This window comes from Panicum virgatum, chromosome 3K, assembly GCF_016808335.1.
Source record: "Panicum virgatum strain AP13 chromosome 3K, P.virgatum_v5, whole genome shotgun sequence".
NCBI classification, from domain to species: Eukaryota; Viridiplantae; Streptophyta; class Magnoliopsida; order Poales; family Poaceae; genus Panicum; species Panicum virgatum.
This window is the reverse complement of record NC_053138.1, coordinates 18,294,773-18,320,886: the sequence shown is the minus strand read 5'-3', so window position 1 is coordinate 18,320,886 and position 26,114 is coordinate 18,294,773. Positions and strand designations below refer to the sequence as shown.

The following is a 26,114-nucleotide window of genomic DNA, read 5'->3' as shown; positions in this document are numbered from 1 at the left end:
GGTGGCGGCGGGCAGAAGCGCGTTAGACGCCAGGCCGTTCGGCGGGATTTTTTTGCTTCTTGTGTTTATAAGCGACGCAGACTCGGTCCCAAACAGGGTGATAATTTTGATTCAGATTTAACTTTTTTATTATGTTATCATTAGATAATATATATGAAAATTTTGGGGGTTATTCGATATTATTTTATAATGACATAAGTGGGTAATTTACATGAAGATTAGGGGGTTACTTTAGATTATTTTTATAATGGCAGAGGTGGGTAATTTAGATACATATTTAGGGGGTTATTTTAGTCTATTTTTATAATGACAAAGGTGGGTAATTTATTAGAAAAAATAACAGATCCAATGGCTATTATGATTAGAGTTGCTGAATTGATGGCCGGATGTTTTTAATTTTTATGAGAATTTGTAGGATTTCTCTATTTTTTTACACTGTCCACCTAGGATCATAGGTGGTTTCATGATAGAAATGGTAACTTAAAATTTTATATTGACGCGCTTTAAGATTTTATTATAATAATATAATTTTGATTCAGATTTGGGGTTTATTTTAACTGTTTATTATGTTATCATTAGATAATATATATGAAAATTTTGGGGTTATTTGATATTATTTTATAATGGCATAAGTGGATAATTTATATGAAGATTAGGGGGTTAATTTAGATTATTTTTATAATGGCAGAGGTGTGTAATTTAGATACATATTTAGGGGTTATTTTAGTCTATTTTTATAATGACAAAGGTGGGTAATTTATTAGAAAAAAATAACAATGCAATGCCTATTATGATTAGAGTTGCTGAATTGATGGCCAGATGTTTCTGATTTTTATGAGAATTTGTAGGATTTGTCTATTTTTTTACATTGTCTACCTAGGATCCTAGGTGACTTCATCTGGAGGCTTCAAAAGAGTCTCCAATTAGTAAAAAAAAACTCTACCCGGGGGGTGTGAAACGGCCCCACCGTTTTTTCATTAAGAGGAAGCCTAACCGGCTTACCCGGGTAGAGAAACCCCCGAACCCTGGCCCATGCCCATGAGGGCCAAGCCTTGCGGCGAGCACAGCGCGGGGTTTTTTTTCTCTCAGCAACCTGAAATTCACTTCTGATGAGAATAAAACTCAGGAACTGCTGAGAGCACGACGCTACCGGGCCCGGGCTAGCCAACTGGCCGCCGGACCTTTCGCGAGTCTCCAATTAGTAATAATAAGATAATTTATTTGACCAAGCCAAGGGTCTATTTAGGACGGCAGAGAGCAGCAAGTTAGATATTTTTTGTAGTTTGAATACTGGAATATTAGCATATATGCTTAGACTTATGACTCTAATTTGGTAATGGACAGTTCCGATTTATACATATCATCATTAGACTTAACTAGACATGTTCTCCTGCTTCTAATTGCATGATCGGAGAATGTTCCTGAATATTAAGTAGAATAGAAAAGCCTAATATTATGAATTTTTTATATATTTTGGATTGGGAATACCCAACTCTAAAATTCTGGCTCCGCCACTGTGCTAGAGACCGGACGGCGAACTCGTCCGCGTCGTCAGCGATCAGCAGCGCCTGGGGAACACGTTCTTTCCCCGCTTCCAACACGAGGAGTGAAACGATAGGGAGTGCACGTGAATCCAACAGCGGAAGCGCATGACCGGGCAATTTCAGTCAATAAGCTGCCCCGTCCTGGCTCTTGCAATACATCGTTGGATGGGTATCATACTGGGAAGTAACAGGATTAGGTTGTAGCCACTTCCGCAGAAGCCAGAGATCAAACATGCAAAGCGTTAGGCCTGCCTACTCAACTCTGCCACCACGGTACAGTGACCATCAAAGAAACTCTTTTATTCTTCCTTGAATCCGTTTTTCAATTTATCCCCTTGATTTTGCGTCCATATGATTTCAATTAATCCAGTTGGTTTTCGGATTTTTTTCATAATGGCATAAGTGAACAATTTAGATATAGATTTATAAATTACTTTAGTTAATTTTATAAAAAAGATAATAGATCCAATATTTATGATGATTAGAGTGTACTGGATTGATGATCAAGTTTCTAAATATTTGTTCTCTAATGCGTTTGGGGAGGCTCCAATCTATAATAGCAAGATGTGAAAAGTATTATTGTCCAAATACATGTATCACAAGAGCCTTACCTTCCTCTATTTCGTTATATATGCACTCTTTGCTAGCTCGAATACCAATTCATTTAGATAAAATTGACACCGTTACAAGAACTTAATGCGAACTCTTTATTCACCTCTTTTTCCAAAATTCATACAGTAATAACCAAACCGGTGATTTTCCTTCATTTTTCCTCCAAATTTTAGCTAATTATTAATTACATTTGATGTGGGCAGTTTATTAATTATTTTGCTGGATTCTTTTTAACACTACGCTACTGCGGTAACATATCAAAATAAACGTGGGATGAAATTTTTTTACCACATTTGAAGCCTGAACTTTTGCTTATGCTATTTGTTTGGTTGTGTGGTTGTGTCTGCTGTATGTGGCATTTTACTCCCCTTCCTCGCTGTTTGGTATAAGTACCATTCTCCTCATGAACCAATCCGTCTCCCCTTCTACATATTTCCATAAAAAAAATGAAATATTCATGTCTTGTTTATAGGGTGATCTGAAGTGGTGAACGGATTGCAAGACAAACCACAGGTAACACTTGTACGCTGTGCCTCCGTAAGGAACATCGCGTTCAACCGCCACGGATTTGTGCTCCAATCCTCGTGAGAGGATAGCTAGCTCGATGCCGAGTTGGCCGCGCGGTGTGCCATACAGTTCATGTTCGTCTCCAGCAGCACTTGGAGCGCGACTCTTATGCGTCGTGTGTCACTGTCTGATTGACATGGTCGCGCGCTCGGTTCAACCGAACTGCTGCTGTCCAATGTTAGAACCGACGGCGAACAAAACGATAAAAACAGTAAAGATCAAATTTTAAGAGACATAAGGATTTAACGTGGAAAACCTCTTCAATGCGAAGGGTAAAAATCACGGGCGCCAGCCAGCAAAAACTTTACTATATCGGGTGTGTGTTTACAGCGCCTAACGGTGGCTTACAAGAGAAATAATCGAATTGATGTTCTCCGGTGAAGCTTATGGGTTAGATATATAGGAGAGTCATATGATCTCCTCAACTTCTACTAGCAATGTGGGATTAAAAATTTGCACCACATGGACCTTTGGGATTTATTTGGAATAACTGAAATACTTAATGGGCCAAACCCAAATTCCAACAATCTCCCACCAGAATTTGGATCACAATATAACATACTCCACCTTGAGACAAATTCATTCTTGTAACATATCAAAATCATCACCTGAACACAACAAAGAATAGAAGTTCTGGCGCCAAATAGCCTCTTGGGCTAAGCTGTCAAACCAATTAAGCTTGAGCAAAGCTCAAACTTAGCTTCAGGAACTGGTTTAGTCATCATATCAGCTGGATTATCATGAGTACTGATTTTGCATACCTTCAATTTACCTTGTGAAATAACATCACGAACATAATGGTACTTGACATCAATATGCTTTTTACTTTCATGAAACATCTAATCTTTGGTGAGGCAAATAATACTTTGACTGTCACAGAATAGATCAATGAAAGAATCAACTCCACACAGCTCAGCAAACAAACCTTTCAGCGAAACTGACTCCTGTGGCCATATATTCTGCTTCTGTGGTAGATATAGCAATAACAGACTGCAAAGTAGCCTTCCAACTCACAGCACAACTGCCAACAGTGAACACATAACCTGTGAGTGACCTGCGCCTATCCAAATCGGCAGCATAATCTGAATCCACATAACCAATGAGTCCCTGATCAGTTCTCCCAAACTTCAAACAAGAATCTGCTGTTCCTCTGAGGTACCTGAAAATCCACTGAACTGCCTTCCAGTGTTCTTTACCAGGATTAGACATGTATCTGCTAACCAAACTCATAGCATATGATAAATTTAGGCGAGAGCAAATCATGGCATACATCAAAGAACCAACAGCACTAGAATATGGGACTTTTGACATGTATTCAACATCTTCATCAGAACTAGGACACTGAGCGGCTGACAATTTAAAGTGAGGTGCAATAGGAGTACTAACTGGCTTTGAATCATGCATATTGAAATGCTGAAGAACCTTGTTAATGTAATTATGCTGACTAAGAAATAATAAACCAGATTTTCTGTCTCTAGTAATCTCCATACCTAGAATTTTCTTAGCAACACCAAGGTCCTTCATATCAAATTCACTACTCAACAATTTCTTTATTGTAGTGATTTCTTTTCTGCTCTTGGCAGCAATAACCATGTCATCAACATATAACAGCAAGTATATAGGTGATCCATCAACAATCTTAATGTAAACACAACTATCATATTCAGATCTTTTAAAACCATGTAACAACATAAATGAATCAAACCTCTTATACCACTGACAAGGAGACTGTTTCAAACCATATAAGGACTTCTTCAACTTGCGAACATAATTCTTTTTGCTTGTCACTATGAATGCAGTCTTCTCATCTAACTGTTCAAGCTCAAGATCATGCATAGCAACAATACTAAAGAAAGTCCGAATTGAGCTATACTTCACAACTGGAGAGAACACATCATTATAGTCAACACCAGGAATCTGACTAAAGCCCTTTGCAACTAACCTTGTCTTAAATTTTGGAGGCTCACTAGGAGACAAACCCTCCTTTCTCTTGAAGACCCATTTGCAGCGAACAAACTGTTTTTTTCTAAGGCAAACTCACAATCTCCTATGTGTCATTCTTCTCAAGAGACTGCATCTCCTCCTGCATAGCTGAGATCCACTTCTCCTTATCAACAGAATCAACAGCTTCAGAATATGTTGCTGGCTCACAAACATCCTCCACCTGTTCAGCACAACTCAAAGCATAATAAGTCAGATTACACTCCTCAATTAAATGGTTTGGAGGCCCACAACTCCTCTTTGATCTGCGAAAAGCAATAGATAAATCTACATCATCCTCATGCTGCAAATCAGACTGTGAAACTGGAGGTGAGTGCTGAACAGTATCAGGAACACTATCTGAAACATCATTACCAACAACTTCATTTTCTTGGTCATCCATAAGCTCCACCTGCACACTAACTTGTGGCTGCAATTTTTCAACTAAAGTATCATCTGTGGACAGACTGTCAGTAAACATCACAAACTCATTGAAAACAACACTTCTGCTCATGAAAGTCTTTTTAGTTTCAGGATTCCACAATTTATATCCTTTAACTCCTGAACCATAACCAAGAAACAGATATTTAATAGCTCTATGCTCTAATTTTCCATTATCAACATGAGCATAAGCAGTGCAGCCAAAAACTCTCAAGTGTGAATAATCTGCAGGTGTACCAGACCATACCTCAATAGCAGTCTTCTTGAGTGGAATAGAAGGCGACCTGTTGATCAAATAGCATGCAGTATTAGCAGCTTCAGTCCTAAAACGCTTGTTCATGCAGGTGTTGGATAGCATGCAACGAGTTTTCGAGATAATGGTCCTGTTCATGAGCTCAGCCACACCATTCTGCTGCAGAGTGTATGGGATGGTGTGATGCCTAACAATGCCTTCTTTTCTGCAATAATCATCAAACACATCCGAACAAAACTCTCCACCATTATCAGTGCGAAGCACCTTGACCTTCTTCTCAGTTTGCCTTTCTATCATAACTTTCCACTCTGTAAAAGTAGCAAAAGTATCATCTTTGTTTTTTAGAAAATAAGACCAGACTCTTCTAGAGTAATCATCAATAATGGTAAGCATATAACGAGCACCACCATATGAAGGCTTACAGAAAGGACCCCACAAATCAGCATGAACATAATCAAGTGTACGTTTTGTGGTATGAACAGAGGTATTGAATTTGACCCTCTTGTGCTTACCAAATACACAATGCTCACAGAACTTCTTGCCACTCAAAATACAGCCATCCAGCAGGTTTTTCTTCATCAATTCTGCCATACCGAGTTCACTCATGTGTCTAAGACGCATATGCCAAAGGCCAGTCTTACTAGGTTCAGCATTAGCAACATTAGCAGCAGAAACAGAACCATGCAAAGTACAACCTCGGAGAACATATAAATTTGAAGAATTTAGATCACCCAGCAAACATATAAGAGAACCTTTAGATACCTTCACAACTCCACCTGAACCGGTGTATTTGAGTCCTTCTTTATCAAGTGTGCTCAACGAGATCAGATTTTTTTCATTCCTGGTATGTGCCTCACATTCTTCAGTGTGCGAATCATGCCATCATGGGTCTTGATCTGAACAGAGCCAATGCCAACAATCTCACACGAGTTATCATCTCACATGTACACAAAATCACCGTTCTGCAAAGACTCATAGGAACTGAACCAATCTCTGTTAGTGTAGATATGAAAGGAACATGCAGAATCAAGAATCCACTCATCATGACCAGCAACACAACCAGCAAAGACAACCAAACAATCTGACTCAGAGTTTTCACCAGCGGAAGCAACACTAGCCTTACCATCAGATTTATTTTTTCTCTTCTCCTTATTCTGCAATTTCCAGCAATCCTCAATCATATGAGATTTCTTCTTCCAGTACTTACAAAATAATTTCTTCTTGGGACCTTTGGACTGGGAGCGGCCTCTACCGTCATTGCTCTTGCTACGATCGTTGTTGTCGCTAGATGATCTTTGCTCTGATCTGCCTCTAACATGCAAGGCGTCGCCCCTTGAGGACGATCCATCTGTCTGTACCATGCCTTTCATCTTCTTCTTAGACTGGAGTGCCTCACAAACTTCCGCAAGGGTTAGTTTATCATGACTTAATAGTATGGTGTCACGAAAACTTGCATAAGAACTTGGCAAAGAGCATAATAAGAGAAGACCTAAGTCCTCATCTTCATACTTAACCTCCATCGACCCTAGGTCAGCAACGATCTCCTGGAAAACAGATAGGTGACCCATCACCGAATCACTCTCTTAAGCGTATACAGCTTCAACTTCATATGCAATTTACTGGTAAGATCCTTCGACATGCAGATCGATTCCAGTTTTAGCCACAATTCTGCAGCAGTCTTTTCCTGCAACACTTCTTGCAGAATATCATTAGATAGATAAAGCTGAATAAAAGAAAGAGTCTTACGGTCCTTGCGCTTCTCCTCATCGGTCCACTCATCCTTCTTCTTCCTGAATTTTTCCAGCGCCTCATCAAGATCATTTGTTTGCGCCAGAATAGCTCTCATCTTGACTTGCAACAGCGAGAACCTCGTCTTGTAGTCCAACATCGGTAGATCATACTTCATCGACACCATCACGAAACCCTAACTTGAAACCACCACTCTGGTACCACTTGTTAGAAGCGACAGCGAACAATACGATAAAAACAGCAAAAATCAAACTTCAAGAGACACAAGAATTTAACGTGGAAAACCCCTCCAATGCGAATGGTAAAAACCACAGGCGCCAGCCAGCAAAATTTTTACTATATTGGGTGTGTGTTTACAATGCCTAACGGTGGCTTACAAGAGGAATAATCGAATTGATGTTCTCCGGTGAAGTCTATGTGTTAGATATATAGGAGAGCCATATGGTCTCCTCAACTTCTACAAGTAATGTGGAATTAAAAATTTGCACCACATAAGCTTTTGGGATTTATTTAGAATAACTGAAATACTTAATCGGCCAAATTCAAATTCCAACAATCTCACATCAAAATTTGGATCCCAATATAACATCCAATACGGAAGGAGCGCCGTAGCAGCTATCGGACGGCCGGAAACTGAGCGACGTCATAGCAGGGCCGCTGCCGGAAGCGGCGTGCGCCGCGTTCAATTCAGTTCAGTCTCAGGCTATCCGTTACCAGAGGGAGTGCAGCGCTACGGCGCGCGGGGGAGTGGAGGGAGGGAAGGCCGGCCATGGCCATGCTTGCGCGTCGCTTGACCGGACGGACGGTGCAGCCATGCCCACGGTAACCTGGGAGCCGCATTCAAGAGGGCATAGGCTTCACAGATCGGCACTAGACTGCTGTCTGCTAGTCTCAGATCACGCGTTCACTGTGGTCGGCAGCTAGGCGAAGCAGGCGCGGCACCCTAACATTTGGCTGCAGTGATAGGCTGCGGAAGTGCTCTCCTCTGTCCTCTTCCTGCGTGCGGTGTGGCGCTTCGCTACGGTCTTTTTCTTCTTCTTTTTGCAACGAAAGGGGAAGGTGTAAACGAAGGTATCAACAACGGACGTTGCCCACTTGACCCATGTAGCGACAAAACAGTACCGGGCCGATCCAGGCCCACTGGGCTAGTTAAAACAGGAGTCTCATAGCCCGTTGTGTTTTCCACCGACCTGGGCCTGCGGAGTATTTCGTAATATAGCAAATGCATGCTTCCTAGCTCAACTAGCTAGCAATCTCCTCTATTTCGTAATTTATTTCTACTTGTGATTTGCCTTAAGTAAGAAAGGCCTCAGCCTGAATATGTCCAATGATCTTTTCCCTAATTAATGCATTGCTGATTCAGAATTCACAAACATAGATTTGCATGTTTACCAGATTGAAGACAGCAGGTTTCAGCTAATGCAATCAAGTTTCAAGGCATATGATGTTGAACCATACAAAATCAGGCTGTGAGTTTGTACTGATTCAGTTTCAAATGCGCTCCTATTTGCTTCTTAAGGCCAATCTCGTCTTCCGCTCCCTCTAGATTATAGTATCAACATGTCTTAGTTATTTGTAGTTTGGAAATATTCTATTACTATAATGAGTTCTTGAGAAGCATATTTTACACGAGGTTAAATAAAAATGGAAAGGGTAAATGATAGTTGCTTGTTTACTAGATCATTTATCATGTACTACTTGTTTAATCGGTTTCTTGAATACTGGATGAAATAATTATAGTATAAGAAACAATTATAGTGTTATTTAATGCAAGAATGACAAATATGACGAATCCATAAATCCTAGCTCAACTAGCTAGCAATCTCCTCTATTTTCTCAACCAAAAAAAGCAATCTCCTCTATTCGTCGCCGTCCTCGGTGGGCAGCTGGCGGTGGCAGAGAGGGCAGACGACGCTACGGCGGAGCCACTCAGAGATGCAGTGTTGGTGGAAGGCGGGTCCGCCGTCCTCTATTTAAGCGAATGAATGTTGCATTGGTGCTCAGGACAAAATACTACTAATAGCCAGCAGTTTAAGGTTCCCAAGTACTCTAAAAGCGTTCGAAGAAATGAAACATAGAGTTATAACAAGTAAGTATGTTGTTTGGAAGACAACACCAACGCCAACAAATTAGGTTGAAACGTACACGGTGTCCAACATGTATGTTGGGGAAACTAAAACCGTTGGATATATAAGATAAGAGTATGTATTAGTAGTATTTTTTTTCAATCTATTGAATATTGGGAAACTGAAAAAGAAATTCACCGAATATGTCAGCCTTAGAGCCTAGAGGCTGCACGGCGTGGTGTCGGTGGTGGTGTGGGTACTGCTTCCCGTTTCCCGTGAGCCATCGTTGAAGCGGCGAGAGGAGCTGTTCCATCTCCGCGGACAGTTGCTGGCCTGCAACCGCCGCTCGGATGGATGGCTCCTTCCTGCACGAATCTCCGAGAGGCCCGCGAGACATCCCATCCTCAGGTCAGGAATCCCGACCCCCCCCCCCCCCCCCCCCCGCTGGGCCCGTCAGTCCACGTGGGACGAGCCCCCCGCTTTCAATGCCGCGCAGCGTATCCCTATCTAATCACTATATACGATTCTTGGATCAAACCGCGGGTGCCCAATAGGGCCACGTCGCCCGCTAACCCAATAACCGTCAGATCCAGCCAAAATATGATATGGACCGTCCGATCTGGTCGTAGCGGATGTCTCACCCGTTGAGCAGTGAAGGGTCGCGAATCCTCGCGAACCCGTTCGCATGCGACACTCGCAGCCCTCCCCCTTGTGCGGGCGTCGCCGCCGCGGGCGCGTTCCCGGCCATCCCGGCGCGGATGACAGTCCGGCGACCCCGGCGCAGGTGGGGTGCGAGCGCGGCGAACCGCCCGCTCCAATCCTAGCCATCTCGGCGCGGGCGGAGCCCCAATGGCTCGTGCATTCCCGGTGCGAGCACGGAACCAGGCCGCTCCAGTCCCGGCCATCCCGGCACGGGCAGCGGCCCCTGCGACCCCGGCGGCGGTACAGGCGTGGGCTCAACCTCCACCACGCTTTCCTCAACTGCGCTGCAACATTTGGCTACCTTGCCGTCGATCTGACCCAGACTCACCGCCAACCGTCGACCTCCAGCCAACGTGAAGCCCATGGATGGTTAGCATCTTGCCTCTCCACGTTTATCTGTACATGAATACATGCGCCGGTACAGCGAGTGGATGTGCATAACTATGAGCTACGCATCGATGCTGCTCCTCCCTTCCCAGGCCGCTGACTCCCCAACTCAATCACGCTAATATGTGCTGCATCAGTATTCCAGATGCCTGAACCGACAGGTACAAACAGTGTGCTCCAAGTCTTCAACCCTCCATCTTCGTAGATAATCTGTATCTCTTTCGATTTGTTGCAATCAAATTGCAAATATCTTCTTTCTTTGAATTTCAGTATCCAACACTGTCACACATGTCTGGCTCGGCACTGTGAAGCTATGGCTGGCCACAGACACAACACGGCATGACATTATCACTGACTAACCAGTAAATTGAAATTGCAGCCTTAGTTCAAAAATAAAACAGGGAATGAAAAATGCAAATTCACCATGCTGCCAAGTTAAGCATACATAGGATTTTAAGCATAGATAATATTGAACGGAAGCATGCTTGGCATATATATAAACTAGATATATATGTGTAAAGTTAGCTAGAGGCTGCAGCCATTTTTCCGTACGACTCAACTAGATCAAATACTATTTCAGTAATTTGTTCTTTTAAATTTTGTCAGACTATATTTGCAACTATCAGTTAGCCATAAGTGTGAAATGGCAATTACCTAACCAAACAGTTCTGAATCAAAGAGTGGCAGTAACCATTTGGCAATACCTTCCATTTGCATAATGTATGCATGGTAAAAAACAAATTGCTAAACTTCTGATGTCACCACACATTTCAGTTTTCGCTATCTTGAGCCTCATGTAACTGATGCATCAATTCTTTGTCATGTAACAGATGCATCAATTATTCTTTGTGAGTTCATTATCAGGTACCACTTGTTGATCTGCACATTGTATGAATGTTGCCTGACCTGGTTGATACTAGATGATTTACATAATATTAATACTAGAAGGATGTCTTTATAGCATATACTATATGCGCTGGCAGAAGATTATTTTAGATGTTACACGGTTGTTTGGCCTGAATCCATGAAATTGTATTATTCAGATCCAACTTTACATGTTCAAAGTTAAAATCTGATGTGGAAGTACAAAGGTGTCCCAAGAAGAGCAAGCCTTAAGAGAACAAATTAGCTCCTCCAGAATGATGGAACAATGTACTTAGTTATGAAATTGTCAATGGATGACTGACAAATTCTCTAATTACTATGTACTGATTCATAATTATCCATACATAGCAAGTAGGAGGCTGCTCAGGTATGACAACTGACAAATTTGTCACTCTTGCTTGTTTCTACAATGGCTGATCAATGATAGATTGTGGGACGATGACCTGTGCCGAGGCAAACTTGCATGCCCTTATCCAACAATCTATAATTTTGAACAAAAGAACATGACTTCGCTAAGAGGCTGTTGTATCCTCTATGCAAGCTATTGTATTCAGCTTGTAAGAAAATTTTCCTTCCTTTGAATGTTCAAACCTAAATCTCCTGCTACGGTAGTACATTAAAATTTCTTATTGTATTGACGATTTAAGTTATACAAATCACTGTCGCCTAGAATTACAACAGTTTAATGAATACCGATGGTACCACTAGCAACTTAAGGTCAAAAGACCAATACAGGTTTCCAAGACCTTGCCTGCTCCATTGACCATATATCGATGTCATGAGCATCATTGGTATTTTTAAATCCTGAACTGGGCCTCGAGGAAGGGCGCGGCAAAGCCGCGCGAGTCTTCCTAGTTACCTTCTGATTTGGACTCCGCGGCCTACCGCAACGCCCACCGCTTTCGCTGGAGCGTGGGCCTCCGCTCGTCTGGACCACACGTCAGTTCCCACTGGCTAGCACGACAGATCACCCGATTGGTTTGGTGAGACATTTCTTGCGGGATCAAACGCTTATCTGTTTCCATCCTCAAACTAATCGCGTACCCATCCGGTAATTAGCACATATCCTCTCGTCCCGGAAGCTATATTACCAGGCAGGCCCCGCAGATCCGTTTACCCCACGCTCCGATCCGGCCCGTCCAGCCCGACGGCGGAGGCATCCCAGCCGTCCGAACCCGAGGGTGGACCCGTGAATTGCGGAAAGCCGAGGTGGGGTTGGCTACCGGTTAAAACGCCCGTGCCAGTGGCTCCCCGTCCTCTTCTCCTACGCGGCCGGGGCAGGAAGGGAGGGAGAGGTGATCCACTGGTGTTGGGCCCTCGGATCCGGAACGCGGAGCTCCTGCGGCGCTCGGATCGGTCGCTCGGAGGGCGCGGGGCGCGAGGTAGGGACCGGGATCGGCAGTGATGGGGAAGGCCGCGGCGGTGGGCACGGCGGTGGTGGTGTGCGCGGCCGTCGGGGTGGCGGTCGTGGTGGCGCACAGGCGGCGCCGGCGGGAGGCCGAGCTGAAGGGGTCCGCGGAGGCGGACAGGAAGAGGCGGGCGGCCGCCGTGATCGAGGAGGTGGAGCGCAGCCTCTCCACGCCCACCGCGCTGCTGCGGAGCATCGCGGACGCCATGGTGTCCGAGATGGAGCGCGGCCTGCGCGGGGACATCCACTCGCAGCTCAAGATGCTCATCAGCTACGTCGACAACCTCCCCACCGGGTAAAGGCTCCGCTCCCGATCTGATCTCGCTTCTCCTTTCATTCCCTTTGGGCTGTGATCTGGCCTGTGAGCTTTCTGATCCGAGAGATGCCCGGCTTCTCGGGGAAAGGTCGCATACGGACGTGATCTGCACGTGTGTCGCGTAAGCGCGGGGATTTTTTTATTGTTTTACTTACAATGGACTGACTTTTGATAAATTGGGTGGAGATCTACGAATTTGTTGTGATTTTTACGGGGAGGTTGTGCCTGTCGTGATTAAGCGGCATTGGGAGTGCTCCCCTCCTACCTGATCTTCCTATGGTTCTCCATGACTCATGCGCTAGAATGTGGATTTTCGTTGTTGCATGAGCTTCTGATCATCTGATGTCTATTACATCCTAGATCGCGTGCAGCGAGCTAGTTATAGGCAGCTCTGCTGTTACATAAATCCATGAGAATGACACCGATTTGGCAGGCATTCTGACGAGCTGGGGATGGTGTTCGCAATGCAATTCTGGCGTTGACGCTTAACTGCTAATTTATGGCACATATATTTATTCGATTTACTCCCACTCAGTCTATATTTATTCTGTAGAAATGTGAATACGTGGCCGTGTGCCTTGTTATTTCTTTTAGCAGTTTGACCAATTAATCCACTAACTGAACTTATCTGGTGCGTTAAATTGGTAGAATCATGGTGCTCTGAAGAAGCAATATCTGTATTCTATAGTTAAATTGTCACAGTGATGTTCAGTAAAATGAGGGTTATTAAATATAATGATTCTTTTGCCACAGTTTGTTTTAGGAAATCCACTCATGAATGAAGAATATTAACTCCAACACTTGTGCTGCACTTCATCCATTAATCATCTGGGTCTTACTTCTGCAGGGATGAACATGGGCTGTATTATGCACTGGATCTCGGAGGCACAAACTTCCGTGTGCTGCGAGTCCAACTAGGAGGAAGGGAGAAACGGGTTGTCAAACAACAGTATGAGGAGGTTTCCATTCCACCACATCTGATGGTCGGGTCTTCCATGGTGAGTCTTGATGTTCTACTTTTAGTTTCTCAAGTTGTACACATTTTCAACGCTGTTTCCCTTATGTATCTTGAATTGTTGATACAGGAACTATTTGATTTTATTGCTGCTGCATTGGCCAAATTTGTTGATACTGAAGGTGAAGATTTCCACCTCCCAGAGGGTAGGCAGAGAGAACTTGGTTTCACCTTTTCCTTCCCAGTGAACCAAACATCAATATCGTCAGGAACACTCATTAAATGGACAAAGGGATTTTCCGTCAACGGCACGGTAAAAAACTTTAATATAACCCCATCTATTCAACTCCTTTCTGTAGTTCAGGAAGCTGGGATTGAAGCGAAATTTCTTAATAGTACATGAATTTCTGTCAAACATTCCCTGTCAGACCCAATTTAAAGGCTACCTATGTATCTTTGTGTATACTATCAGGTTATAGTGCTTCAAGTCATTACCACGTATTGGCCTTCCACAAAGACATGACATGTAGTTTTTCCTACAATTTTTTTTTCTAGTATAGATATAGAATTTGGTTTGATATAAAGTGTGGAGACTCTGGCATTTCCTCGTTTCTTCAGGGACAAGCTCTCAGTTACACTAGAATTTTGTAGCAGTTATGTCAGTTTGAAGTTTGATTATTGTCTTTCTGTTGATGTGATCATGTGATTCATGTAGAATTACTTACCCTTAAGCAAACTTATGTTCGGCTCTTTTGTTTTCCATATTAAAGATTATGATCAAACAATTTGTTTGTCTCAAAGTAATTCAGGTTATCTTGGTTGGAAGCACATTTCTCAGACTCTATTAGAATAGCATGTCTGTCTGTTGAATGATGTATGTGTTGATTGTTAACTGTCCTATAATAAAAAACATTTTTTTATTTGGATATATGATTTCCCCGGAATCAGGTTGGTGCAGATGTTGTGTCTGAGTTGAGCAAGGCCATGGAGAGGCAGGGGCTAGATATGAAAGTTACGGCGTTGGTAAGTAACTATCAGTTTTATTCAAATTTGCGCAGTATCTTTGTATTGAAAACACGTTTTTTTCATATGGTAAATTAATTTATTTCAGATTTTTTTATGTTGACATAATGCAAAATGGTTAAATATCTGAGTATTGATATTTTGTAGGTTAATGATACGGTTGGCACATTGGCCGGTGGGAGATATTTGGATAACGATGTTGTTGCAGCTGTAATATTGGGCACTGGTACAAATGCAGCATATGTGGAGCACGCAAATGCAATTCCTAAATGGACTGGTTTACTGCCTAAATCTGGGAACATGGTTAGTGCTCGAACTCCTTATTAGTTATTAATGGGAATAACAAAGTTATGGAACAATTGTATGGTCTTACACAGTTAGCACTATATTTTCGCTGTTGTAGAATTCAATCCACATGAGAAATGTGTAACCTTGGAATTATTCTGGGTGCTTTAGGTAATTAATACAGAATGGGGGAGCTTCAAATCCGACAAGCTTCCTCTTTCAGAATACGATAAAGCCATGGACTTTGAAAGTTTGAACCCTGGAGAACAGGTATTGTCACCCTGGTTGTTTAGTTTCCATTTTTCCCCCTTTAGGTGAACTGTGTGAATATATGTGGATAACTTGTGTACGCCTTCCTACCACAGATATACGAAAAAATGATTTCTGGCATGTATCTTGGAGAGATTGTGCGAAGAATTTTACTGAAGTTGGCACACGATGCTTCTCTGTTTGGGGATGTTGTTCCATCTAAGCTGGAGCAGCCATTTGTACTGAGGTATGCTTTCTTGATCTATTGTCACCGAGCTGTTTGTGCCTATTTGCTGGTATGGCAACGTCATTTCTTCTTCTTCTTTCGTTGGCTGCCCAGCTGGTTAGAAGTTTCCTCAACTTCCTTGATCGTCTACATTGAATGTTAGCACATCTGACATCAAGAGTTTGGCGTCTTTTCCCATGATAGTTTTTAGATTGTGGCAATAAAGTCGTACATGAATAGACAGGGAAGTTGTATGTCTTATCAAGTTACATGTCACATCAATAAGTAATCCAAAGAAGGCGACATCTCAGAATATTTTTGGTCAACTCTCTGTTTCATTTCAAGTGGTTGCAGTTCTAAACTTAGTCTCTGATACGCTGCAAATATTGAATAACTAGCTGGGTGGCATGAGAAATTGTGTGTTGCTTCATTGATATTTTTATATTGTAATTTCAAGGCTAATAATTTATTTGTCTGGGACAAAAAAGAAACACCTTGAAACTTCTAATTTGGTAGATAAATGGATTGTGCTGTATAGTATATTTGCGACATGATGAAGTTGAAGTCCCCATGCCAATACTAATATAGTCTTTGTGACATTTTTTTCCTGTTCTATTTTATGTTTAGTGAGTTAGGCTTCTGAATATTTTGCTTTTATAGAATGAGTTTTATGAACACATTAATTGTGGTATCACAGGACACCAGATATGTCAGCCATGCATCATGACTCCTCACATGACCTCAAAATTCTGGGAGCTAAGCTGAAGGATATTGTTGGGGTATTACTTGTTTGTGCCATTTGGTTATGACAAAGATTTAGTGGCTATTGATCACTTATGACATTTTTATCTCATATTTAGGTTGCGGATACTTCACTGGAAGTAAGATACATTACTCGACACATCTGTGACCTTGTTGCTGAGCGTGGGGCACGCTTAGCTGCTGCTGGTATATATAGCATCCTGAAGAAGATAGGCCGGGACAAAGTACCAAGCAATGGCAGTAAAATGCCGAGGACCGTCATTGCTTTGGATGGTGGGCTCTATGAACATTACAAGAAGTTCAGTAGTTGTGTAGAAACAACTCTTACAGACTTGCTCGGTGAAGAGGCCTCATCCTCCGTGGTTGCCAAGCTGGCCAACGATGGCTCTGGCATTGGAGCAGCTCTTCTTGCAGCCTCACACTCCCAGTATGCCGATGTTGACTAGTCTTGAAATCAAACGTGGATCAAGCTTTGGGTGTAGTTTCTCTTTTTTTTCCCTCCTTTTCCCTTCAAACATTCCTAATATTCCGGGCACTCCGTCGGGAAATTTTCGGCTTCCTTTCTCTGGATGCACCCAAGTTCTCTGCAGCGGAATATAGCTAGTATTGAACCAATGAGTTTGGAGGTTCTCTGATGGCATAAATGTTTGGACGGCAGGAGCATAGAATTGGAGGTTGAACAATGCCATTCATGTTCTGCCCATTCTTTCCCCTTGCATGGTGTTGTAAACCAATCGAATTTTTAACCTTTTTTTGTGTTAGCAATAAAGAGGAGGACAAGAACGAATTTAACCATGTGTTCTCTTCATTGCTTCTTCAAATATGTACGAGTGAATTTAGTTGCATGGCTTCAAAATTATATAGTTACAGTACATTGCTATTTGTTACACACACCTACATGATGCCACTGTTGCATTGTCAATCGATGTCGTTGCAGGAAGTGGTGCTGTGGCGAGCTAACTGAGCTCGGAAGTCTTTAGGGGCCGCCCAGTCGACCGAAAAGAAGTGTTGTAGTGAGCTGTGACTATCCTTTGCTCTGATCACCTAGCACTGCACAAGGCTGGCTGCTACTGTACCGTCCTAGATCCTAACCTCAGTAGGAGATCAGGGTTCCTACAGACATTTTCCGATTTCCCCATTCTGCTTTTCTTCAGACGTTGCAGTCGAAACCGCCATCGTCGCTCACTTTGGCATCGGAGAGCTGTTTCCGGCGGCTGCCTCCTGGCACCTGGAGTAGCGGGGCGGCGTCGTAGTCAGCGACCTTCTCGTCGGCGACCTTCCGGTGCGCCTGCTCGCAGCGCTGCAGTATCTGCAGCACGTCCTTCATCGTCGGCCGCGTGGACGGCTGGCGGCCGGTGCATATAATCCCGAGCTTGAAGACGGCCTCGACGTCGTCGCCGTACCCGGCGTCCCTGATGCTCTTCTCCGTGGCGGCGGCGATGCTTTTGCCGGCCTGCAGGTGCCGCCACGCCCAGTCGGCCAGGGACCCGTGCTCGCCGCCGTCGCTGGCCTCCCTGCCGGTGGTCAGCTCCAGGAGGACAACCCCGAAGCTGTACACGTCGACCTTCTCGTTCACCATCCTCGTGTACGCGCACTCTGCACAGAGGAACGTGACAAAAAAAAATTAAGTCGATGTGCCGCTAGAAATTGGTATTCAGGATCAGCAAGGCGATCGCGAGGCACGCACCGGGAGCCATGTAACCGAACGATCCGGCGACGGCGGTCACCGTGTCAGCCCTGCCGGCCTCGACCAGCATCCTTGCGTGGCCGAAGTCGGCGACCTTGGCGTTGAGCTCCGAGTCGAGCAGGATGTTGCTGCACTTGACGTCCCGGTGCACGATCGGCGGCGAGCACTCGTGGTGCATGTAGTAGAGCCCGCGCGCGGCGCCGACGGCCACCTTCACCCTCGCCGGCCAGTCAAGCGGCGCCCGCCGGACCGACGGGGCCCTCGCCGTCGCGCCCCCGGCCTTGAACCATTTGTGCCCGTGCAGCCACTTGTCCAGGCTACCGTTGTCCATGAACTCGTAGACGAGGAGCTTGGTCTCCGCGCGGGAGAGGCAGCACAGGAGCTTCACGATGTTGCTGTGCCGGATGTGGCCGAGGACGTCCACCTCCGACGCGAACGCGCGCTCCAGGCTCCGGTCCAGCTTCCCGCCGGTCCAGATGCGCTTCACGGCCACGGTGCCCCCCGCGCCGCCGCCGCTCCGGCTGGTGTACGCGACGCGGTACACGCGCCCCGCCCCGCCCTTGCCGATGAGGTTCTCGTCGGCGAGCCCGCGCACCACGGAGGCCTCGCCGAAGTCCAGGGGGTGGAAAGGGGTGAGCTTCCAGGGCTCCTCAGCCTGCGCGAGCCGCCGCTTCCGCCTCCTGATGTCGCGGATGACAAATACGGCGAGCGCCGCGATGACGGCGACGAGCGCGACGCCCGCGGCGAGGAGGACCGAGCGGAGACGCGGCGAGACGTGGTCCGCTGGCGGGGCCGCGCACGAGCGCACGCCCTTGAGGCTCCCGACCATCGACGCGGCGGCGCAGAGCCCCGGGTTGCCCAAGAAGCTTTGGTCGTTGGCGGGGTTGGCCAGCGCCGCCGGGACCTCGCCGGTGAGCTGGTTGGAGGACAAGTTGAGCTGGCTAGACCTCAGCGATCCCAGCGACGGCGGAATGGAACCGGAGAGCTGGTTCGACGAAAGGTCCAGCAGGTTGAGCACCGGTATGGAGCCCAACCCTGCCGGAATATCGCCGGTGAGCTGGTTGTGGCTGAGGTTCATCTGCGCCACGCCGGTGAGCGACGCGATGCTCTCTGGGATAGCCCCAGAGAGCTGGTTCGCCGACAGGTCCAGCTCCTGCAGCCGTGGCATCCCGGCGGCAAACTCCGCCGGTATGTCGCCGGAGAACGAGTTGTTGCTGGCGTGGAACCTCTGGAGACGAGTGGCCGATATCGGAATCCGTCCGGTGAACCGGTTGTTGTCGATGTAAATCCTCGTCGTGTTCCAGTACAGCTTCTCCGGAAGGCTTCCGCTCAGCTGCCCGTTGTCCTGCAGGCACAAGGTCAGAAGCTTCGGCACCGTCCACAGAGCGGCCGGCACCTCGCCGGACAACTCGTTATCTTGGAGCTGGAGCCATATGAGAGCAGAGCAGCTGGCGAGACCGGTCGGGATCGAGCCGTTCAGGCGGTTACCGGAGGCGGTGAGCACCCACAACTGTTGGTGGCTGCAGATCCCCTCCGGTATCGGCCCGAAAAAGTCGTTGCCGTCGATCTGGATGTCTCTTAACAGCGGCGTCTCCTTCCCGAGCTCCGCCGGGAGCTCCCCGCTGAGGTGGTTGTCCCACAGCCACAGGAATACCAAGGACGGCAGCCAGGCAATGCTCGGCGGTATCCCGCCGGTGAGATTATTCTGTTGCAAGTTCAAGAACCGTAGTTGCAGCAAGCTCCCTAAACTTTCTGGGATGGTTCCGATCAGCTGGTTCATCGACAGGTCAACCTCCACCAAACTTGCTGCTCCGATCGGGCCGCTGATGGTGATCTCGCCGGTGAGGTTGTTGGAGTACAGGTACAGGTACTGCAGCTTCAGGAGGTTCCAAATCCCGGGCGGTATGCTGCCGATGAACCCGTTTGTGGACAGGTCGAGCCACTCCATCTCCGTCATCTGCGTGACGTAGCTCGGGAATTCGCCGCCGAGGCTGCAGTTGGCCAGCCAGACGGTGGTCAGCTTCGTCAGGTTCTTGAACGACTCCGGCAGCGTGCCGGCGGCGAACAGATTATTCTCGAGCTTGATCGTCTCGAGGTTAACCAGCAAACCGAGCTCCGGTGGGATCGTGCCGGTGAGCTGGTTTCCGCTGAGGCCGAGGTACGTCAGGTTGGTGAGCTTGGACACCGCCGCCGGGATCGCGCCGGTGAAGGAGTTGAGGTCCAGGGCGAGGTAGGTGAGGCTGGCCCCGAGCCGGCCGATGTCGGCCGGGAGCACCCCGGCGAGGCGGTTGCTGGAGAGGTCGACGCGCACGAGGGCGGTGAGGTCGTAGAGGAACGCCGGGAAGCCGCCGCCGACGCTGGTGTTGGAGAGGTCGAGCGCCGTGAGGGCCGCGAGCCCGCCGATGTCGTCGGGCAGCGCGGCGCCCGCCGGCAGCGTCACGTTGGGGAGCGCCAGCGACGCGACGCGACCCGCCGCGTCGCAGGACACGTAGGTCCAGTTGCAGTGCGAGGCCGCGGCCGCGGCGCCCCACGACGCGAGCGCCGCCGGGTCGCCCCACGCCCGCTTGATCCGGAGCAGCAGCCGCGCCTCGTCGGCCTGCTGCGCCGCGGCGTGGCGCGGGAGGAGGCACGCCAGCGCCAAGGCGAGCGCCAGGGGCAGGGCGCGGCCGGGTGCCATGGTCTGGGCGTGTCTTTTGGGGGGCGCTCTGGTTCCGCTGGGTTTCCCGCCGCCGCCGCCGGCCGCGCGTGCGTTCACTTCAGTTTGCCCGGCGTGTGCGCTGGTGGCTGTGGTGGCCTGCCATCCTTGGCCGTGTGATGCCGTGCGTGTGCACCCTGGAGCGTGCGCGGGCGCGCTGTTATGTAGCGGTGGGAACGCGGGGGGGGGGGGGGGGGGGGGGGGGGGGGTGACGCCGATCCCTTTTGCGTTATCCCCTGAGGTTTTGGTGGAGATCGGGGGGTGATGGTTGCTTGGAAGCTTCAGAGCTCGGCTCCGCTGGCGTCGCATTTGGTAGTGGCGGTTGCGCGCTGTTTTCTTCTCGGGTTTGGCCGGGTCAAATTTTAGCTTAGCTTGAAAGGGACACGTTCGGGAATGATTTTATTTTATTCAATGTGGCGGCTAAATTACGGATCAAACTGAGCTACGTGGCTTGGCGGCAAGTATATTGTGTGTACTGTTATTCCTGCCAATAGTTTGGAAAAAAAAACTAAAAACCATGCCAAACTATTTTATTATTAACACATTTTAGAAACCAAACCAACTCCACCCATGTTCTGCTGGCTGCGGCTGGTGGCTGGTGCTGGTTTGTTGTGAGAGAAAATTACCGCTGGCTGGGTGATGACTGATGCTGGTTTGGTGTGAGAGAAAAATACTGTTGGCTGGCTGAAGAAGCAGCCAACAGAACAGAGTGGTGTTGCAACTCTACTTGATCTTTTCTCCCAAAACAAACCAAATCAATAGTTTCGACCCAAATCTTCAAATCGGTTTCGAACTACTAGATCATATTCTCTCCAACTAATTTTAATATATTGCTTCCGATGTGAGGCCCATATATATATATATATATATATATATATATATATATAAACCCACCGATCTACACAGAGTAGTTGGCAATCATTATGAGACATCTCTAACAAATTTTACTCAGATTCGCTAAAATTTTAAGGTGCGAACGTGAGCTTTTAATTCTAGGATCTGACTTTCGACGCGAGGCCCACGTATAGGTCTCGCCACATCTTTAACAAATTCAGTCAATTTCGCTAAAGTTTCATAGTGTGAACACGAGCTTTTAGTTATAAGGTCCGGTTTTTTACGTGAGGACCACATGTTAATTTCGTTGCACGGATTTGTACAAAGCTGTTGACTGTCATTTTGATACATCAACATAAGGTTCTGTCAAATCCGTTTAAATTTTAAAGTGTGAACGCGAGTTTTTAATTTTAGGGTCCGGTTTTTAATTTATCACATATGTAGCCATAAATTATTATTTTATTATTAAATCTTTTGAATTGGCCAAGCCAATCTCAACCAATCCTAACTAGATCAAACCATTATAATTTAAAACCAAACATTATATATCACACCTCTATTATTGCGAATTTCTTGTTCCAATTTTTTAGTTGGCTCACTGCTAAAAATTGCCGTACGTGTCAAATCAAGTCGTTGTCAAGCTACCGGCCGTGGAGATTGCAGCGCTCGTGCTAATTGAGTGCGTTTCAATGCGCCGCCCTCTGACATTTTGGACCCGCTAATATTTGTGATTACTGTGCTACTATTTTTTTTTCGCCTCTCATCTGAGTACTGCTGTAGTATCTGCTCATACATGTATACGCACACCCACTCTACACACGCACACCTCACTCACACCACTATACACGTACAAACAACCCTACAACTACACTCTGAAACGAAGACCGCGTCCTTCTCGAGATCACTGGAAGACTCCGTAGGCGACGGGCGCGTCGCATCCCTTTGTGGCTCCACGTGTGAGAGGCTGCAGACCTTGGCTCGCTGCGTCAGCTCGAGGTCACGTCACACGGGGCGGGCACACAGCGAGGCAGCCAGCCACGACACGGACTTGCCGCCTGGTAAGTGGGCCTCCCACGTCAAGCCCCACCTGGTCGCTTGCCAATCCTATGTATCTTCCGGAAGGTGGGAAGCCCCCTCACCTTCCGATGTTTGAGATTCGTGCGGCTTATGTGGGCCGCACAATCTCCTTCTTCCTCCTCTCTCTTCTCTCTCGCTCGTACCCGCCACCGCTGTCTCGCGCGCGCCGCTCGTGTGAGCCGGCCGGAGGAGCTAGGGGAGGGAGAACGGGTGGAGGGGCCGCTGGCGAGGGGTGGGTGGTGGGCGGGAGCGGCCGGCGGCGAGGTCGCCGCCGTCCGGGGGAGGCGGTAGAGGCGGCGGCGGTTAGGGTCTGGGGTTACCAGGGTTGGGGGGCTTCAATGGCCTCTGGCCATAGAAGAGACCGGGGTGGTGGTTGCGGCTAGCCCTGGGCACGAAAAACCGAGAACCGAGGACCGAACCGAAAAAACCGAGAACCGAAACCGAGAATTTCGGTTCCTCTTCAATTCCTAATTCTCAGGAACCGAAATATTCGGTTCGGTTCGGTTCCTGAGCTCGGTTAACCGAAGAACCGATCTCATCCTACATTCGGTCCATAAACTGCTAGATGGCCCAAAAGCCCAAACAAAACCCTACCCCTGGCCACTCATCGTCTCACCCCCACCAGCCCCTCCCCCCACCCCGTCGTCGCACCAGGCCCCCCACTCCCCGCCTCCCCCGACCCCGCCGCCGGCAGCAGCCCAGCCCCCACGGTCGCAGGCGCAGCCGCACAAGGAGCCCGGCCCCTCCCCGGCTGCCGCGTCGCCCACCCAGGCCGCCGCCCCGGCTTCACTCCGGCCGCCGCCCTGCCCTCCTTGGCCGCCGCCCCACCATCACCGGCCGCTGCGCTGTCCTCCCCGGCCGCCGGCGCTGCTCCTCTCCGGCCACCGCCCCGCCCTCCCCGGCCGCCGGCGCTGCTCCTCTCCGGCCACCGCCCCGCCCTCCCCGGCCGCCGGCGCGCGGCTCCTCTCCAGCCGCCGCCCCGCCCTCTTCAGCAGCCCCGCTGCCCCCGCAGTGGTGGTCTCCGAGTCCGGCAGGCCAGGCGCACGGCTGCGGCAGGCCAGACGGCGACACTGCCGTCCCCTGCAGGCAAGAAGCTGGCGGCGCGTGGCGGCAGTAGTCCCTGGCAAGCCAGGCGCGCCGCAGTGGCTCTCCCCTGCACTGCATGCAAGGTGAAGTTCGGTTAGTTCGGTTAGAACTGGAACCGAACCGAACTAACCGAAACCGAAATTGCTCGGTTCTTGATCCTAAAAAGAATCGAACGGTTCCTATTTTTGAAGAACCGAACTTCACTGGGAACCGAAGAACCGAACCGATCGGTTCGGTTAGAACCGAATGCCCAGGGCTAGTTGCGGCGGCTGGGCTAGGTCTCGGGCGGGGGCATGATGTCGGGCCAGGTTAGGGGAGGGCGGGGTGCGGCGGTGGCGGGTGGACGGGGGCGCGGTCGAGATGGCGGAGTCGTCTCCGGCGGACCGCCGCCGGAGACAAGCAGGGCGGCGGCGGTGGCGGTGGTCGAGCCAAGAAAGAAGATGATGAGATGGGCTTAGGTGAGCCGGAAGAAAGATATTTTATCCATCTTTTGGAATATAGATAGGGTTCCCCCTTGTCGCTCCTGCCCAAGCGAGGGAGCCAAACGGAAAAGTCCAAGATAAGATCGCGGGGACCCCACTGTTTGGTTGTTTGACCCTTTGATTGAGCATAATATATGGTCGGTCGTCTTCAAACAGAAAGCGAAGATCGAACGGACGGCACATATACCACACGTGCTCCATGACAAATACATACTACTCTTATTCATGTGGGCCGCATCACGGTCGGTCACTTTCTCCGGTTTATTTTATTTTATCGGCCGGGCACCTTTCCTTCCTGGGTGGACACGAGACAATTGTGCTCCTAGGTTCAGGTCGATGCTCACCGTGGCGGACTGGCCGTCCTGGCGGATCAAACAATTCTGATCCAAGAATTTTAGAACAAGGAACTGCGGGCAGCCTGAGTACGCATTGAGATTTGCTTCTAGTTTCACTGCACCTCTCTTCTCATCTTCTAAAAGTTGACGCAGCATGCTAACATCTCCCAAATCTAGAGTCGAAGGAAAATAAATAAGGGCATTATGTATTTAGACATAGTATATATCTAAGTGCATAACAACTTAATGTTTATTAAGTTGAAAGAAAAAAAAAGAAAGAGGCTCCCGTGTCGCTCTTTCCTCGGGGCGACACAGGCGGCACCCTGTCTGCCGCCGGATCGGAGCTCAAGGCCGGAAGTCCGGTGGAGAGCAAGGACAGCGACGGCTAGGTTCTTCCTCCTCCCTCCTTATCTCTCCCATCGGGGAAACCGGCCGACAAGGTCAGCATCGGCAGCACAGGAGCGGCGTCTCCGATGCCGTTGTGACCAGATCCGGGTTACCTTTTGCCGGATCCGACGAGTGGGGAAAGGATTCGGCGGGCGTGGCAGTCCCATCCTTCGTGACGGTGCCGTCGGTCATGGCAGCTTCGACGGCGACAGCTGTGGTCCGGGTGCGGATACGGGGGCCGAGCATCCGGATCCATGGGCTACTCCAACGGTAACGGCAGGCTGTGGTTTGACGCAGCGGGGGCCCTCTTGGCGGCGGCGTTGGCATCTTCACACAGCGCTCTGCCGGGCAACTGCTACGAGGCGGCGGCATGCCTACCAGCCCTGTTCAGGGGAGGCTCGGCCATGATGTCGGCGCGACAGCAAGATTGGGAGACGGCAATGGCTTCTACGGCTCGCTGGTGGAGACTCGGCCTTGGAAGCTGGCCGACCGTCAGCAAGTGCTCCTGTGGTCGCAGGCGTGCAAAGGTGGGGAGCGCAGGGAGAAATTCTAGTCCGGCCTCACGCCGGCCGGCAATGGCGTCGCTTCTTGCGCCGATTTTCTTGTTGGAGACGTTGCTGATGCGCTATCTTCACAAATTTTAATGAATCTTCGGGTGAAAATTCAATTCTAGCTTGCTGGATGAGGCGCCGACGACGCCTTTGATGTTGTTTTCTTCTTGGAGCGTCGTCTTGGAGATCTTTCGATCAACTTTAATACCTTGGCGGCATCAACAGACATCGAGTTTTTAAGAAGACAAATAATGTGATGGTTTGGTGTTGCTTAAAGATTTTGCAAAGATTGAACGTGGACCAAGAGAAGAATTGAAGCTTAGTCTTTTCTATTTCTTTTTCTGTTTTAGAGTTTTGTTTCTTGTATTTTTAGATCTTCTTTTGAGGTTTAGAGTCTAATAACTCTTGTAACTTCAGGTTGTAGGCTTTTGTTTATAAATGTTCAAGGCCTGGATTTTCCTTTATCTAAAAAAATGTATAACAAAAATTATACATCTAGAAATACCATAACGGAAGTACTATCATGAATATTATCTAGAAAGTTTGTAGCATAAATAGTTTTCCACGCCA

The 26,114-nt window shown here is 47.9% G+C and overlaps 2 protein-coding genes across 2 annotated transcripts; one reads left to right on the top strand and one right to left on the bottom strand.

Moving 5' to 3' along the window:
- Positions 1–12,449: 12,449 nt before the first annotated feature.
- LOC120698077 (hexokinase-5) lies at positions 12,450–17,255 on the top strand. The gene is made up of 9 exons (XM_039981555.1): positions 12,450–12,889; positions 13,758–13,908; positions 13,996–14,178; positions 14,814–14,888; positions 15,036–15,191; positions 15,345–15,443; positions 15,539–15,669; positions 16,346–16,427; positions 16,509–17,255. Exons 1-9 carry the CDS (start codon positions 12,591–12,593, stop codon positions 16,854–16,856), a joined length of 1,524 nt encoding a protein of 507 aa, XP_039837489.1. The 5' UTR covers positions 12,450–12,590; the 3' UTR covers positions 16,857–17,255.
- Positions 16,909–20,927, bottom strand: LOC120698076 (receptor-like protein kinase HSL1). The gene is made up of 2 exons (XM_039981554.1): positions 18,098–20,927; positions 16,909–18,006 (listed from the first exon to the last, which is right to left on the bottom strand). Exons 1-2 carry the CDS (start codon positions 20,772–20,774, stop codon positions 17,561–17,563), a joined length of 3,123 nt encoding a protein of 1,040 aa, XP_039837488.1. The 5' UTR covers positions 20,775–20,927; the 3' UTR covers positions 16,909–17,560.
- Positions 20,928–26,114: the final 5,187 nt, after the last annotated feature.

Coding starts and splice junctions, on each gene's coding strand:
- LOC120698077 (XM_039981555.1), top strand. CDS start 12,591: ATGGGGAAGGCCGCGGCGGTGGGCACGGCGGTGGTGGTGTGCGCGGCC. Junction 13,909..13,995: donor TGATGGTCGGGTCTTCCATG/GTGAGTCTTGAT, acceptor TTGTTGATACAG/GAACTATTTGATTTTATTGC. Junction 15,444..15,538: donor GTTTGAACCCTGGAGAACAG/GTATTGTCACCC, acceptor TTCCTACCACAG/ATATACGAAAAAATGATTTC.
- LOC120698076 (XM_039981554.1), bottom strand. CDS start 20,774: ATGGCACCCGGCCGCGCCCTGCCCCTGGCGCTCGCCTTGGCGCTGGCG. Junction 18,007..18,097: donor GTTCGGTTACATGGCTCCCG/GTGCGTGCCTCG, acceptor TCCTCTGTGCAG/AGTGCGCGTACACGAGGATG.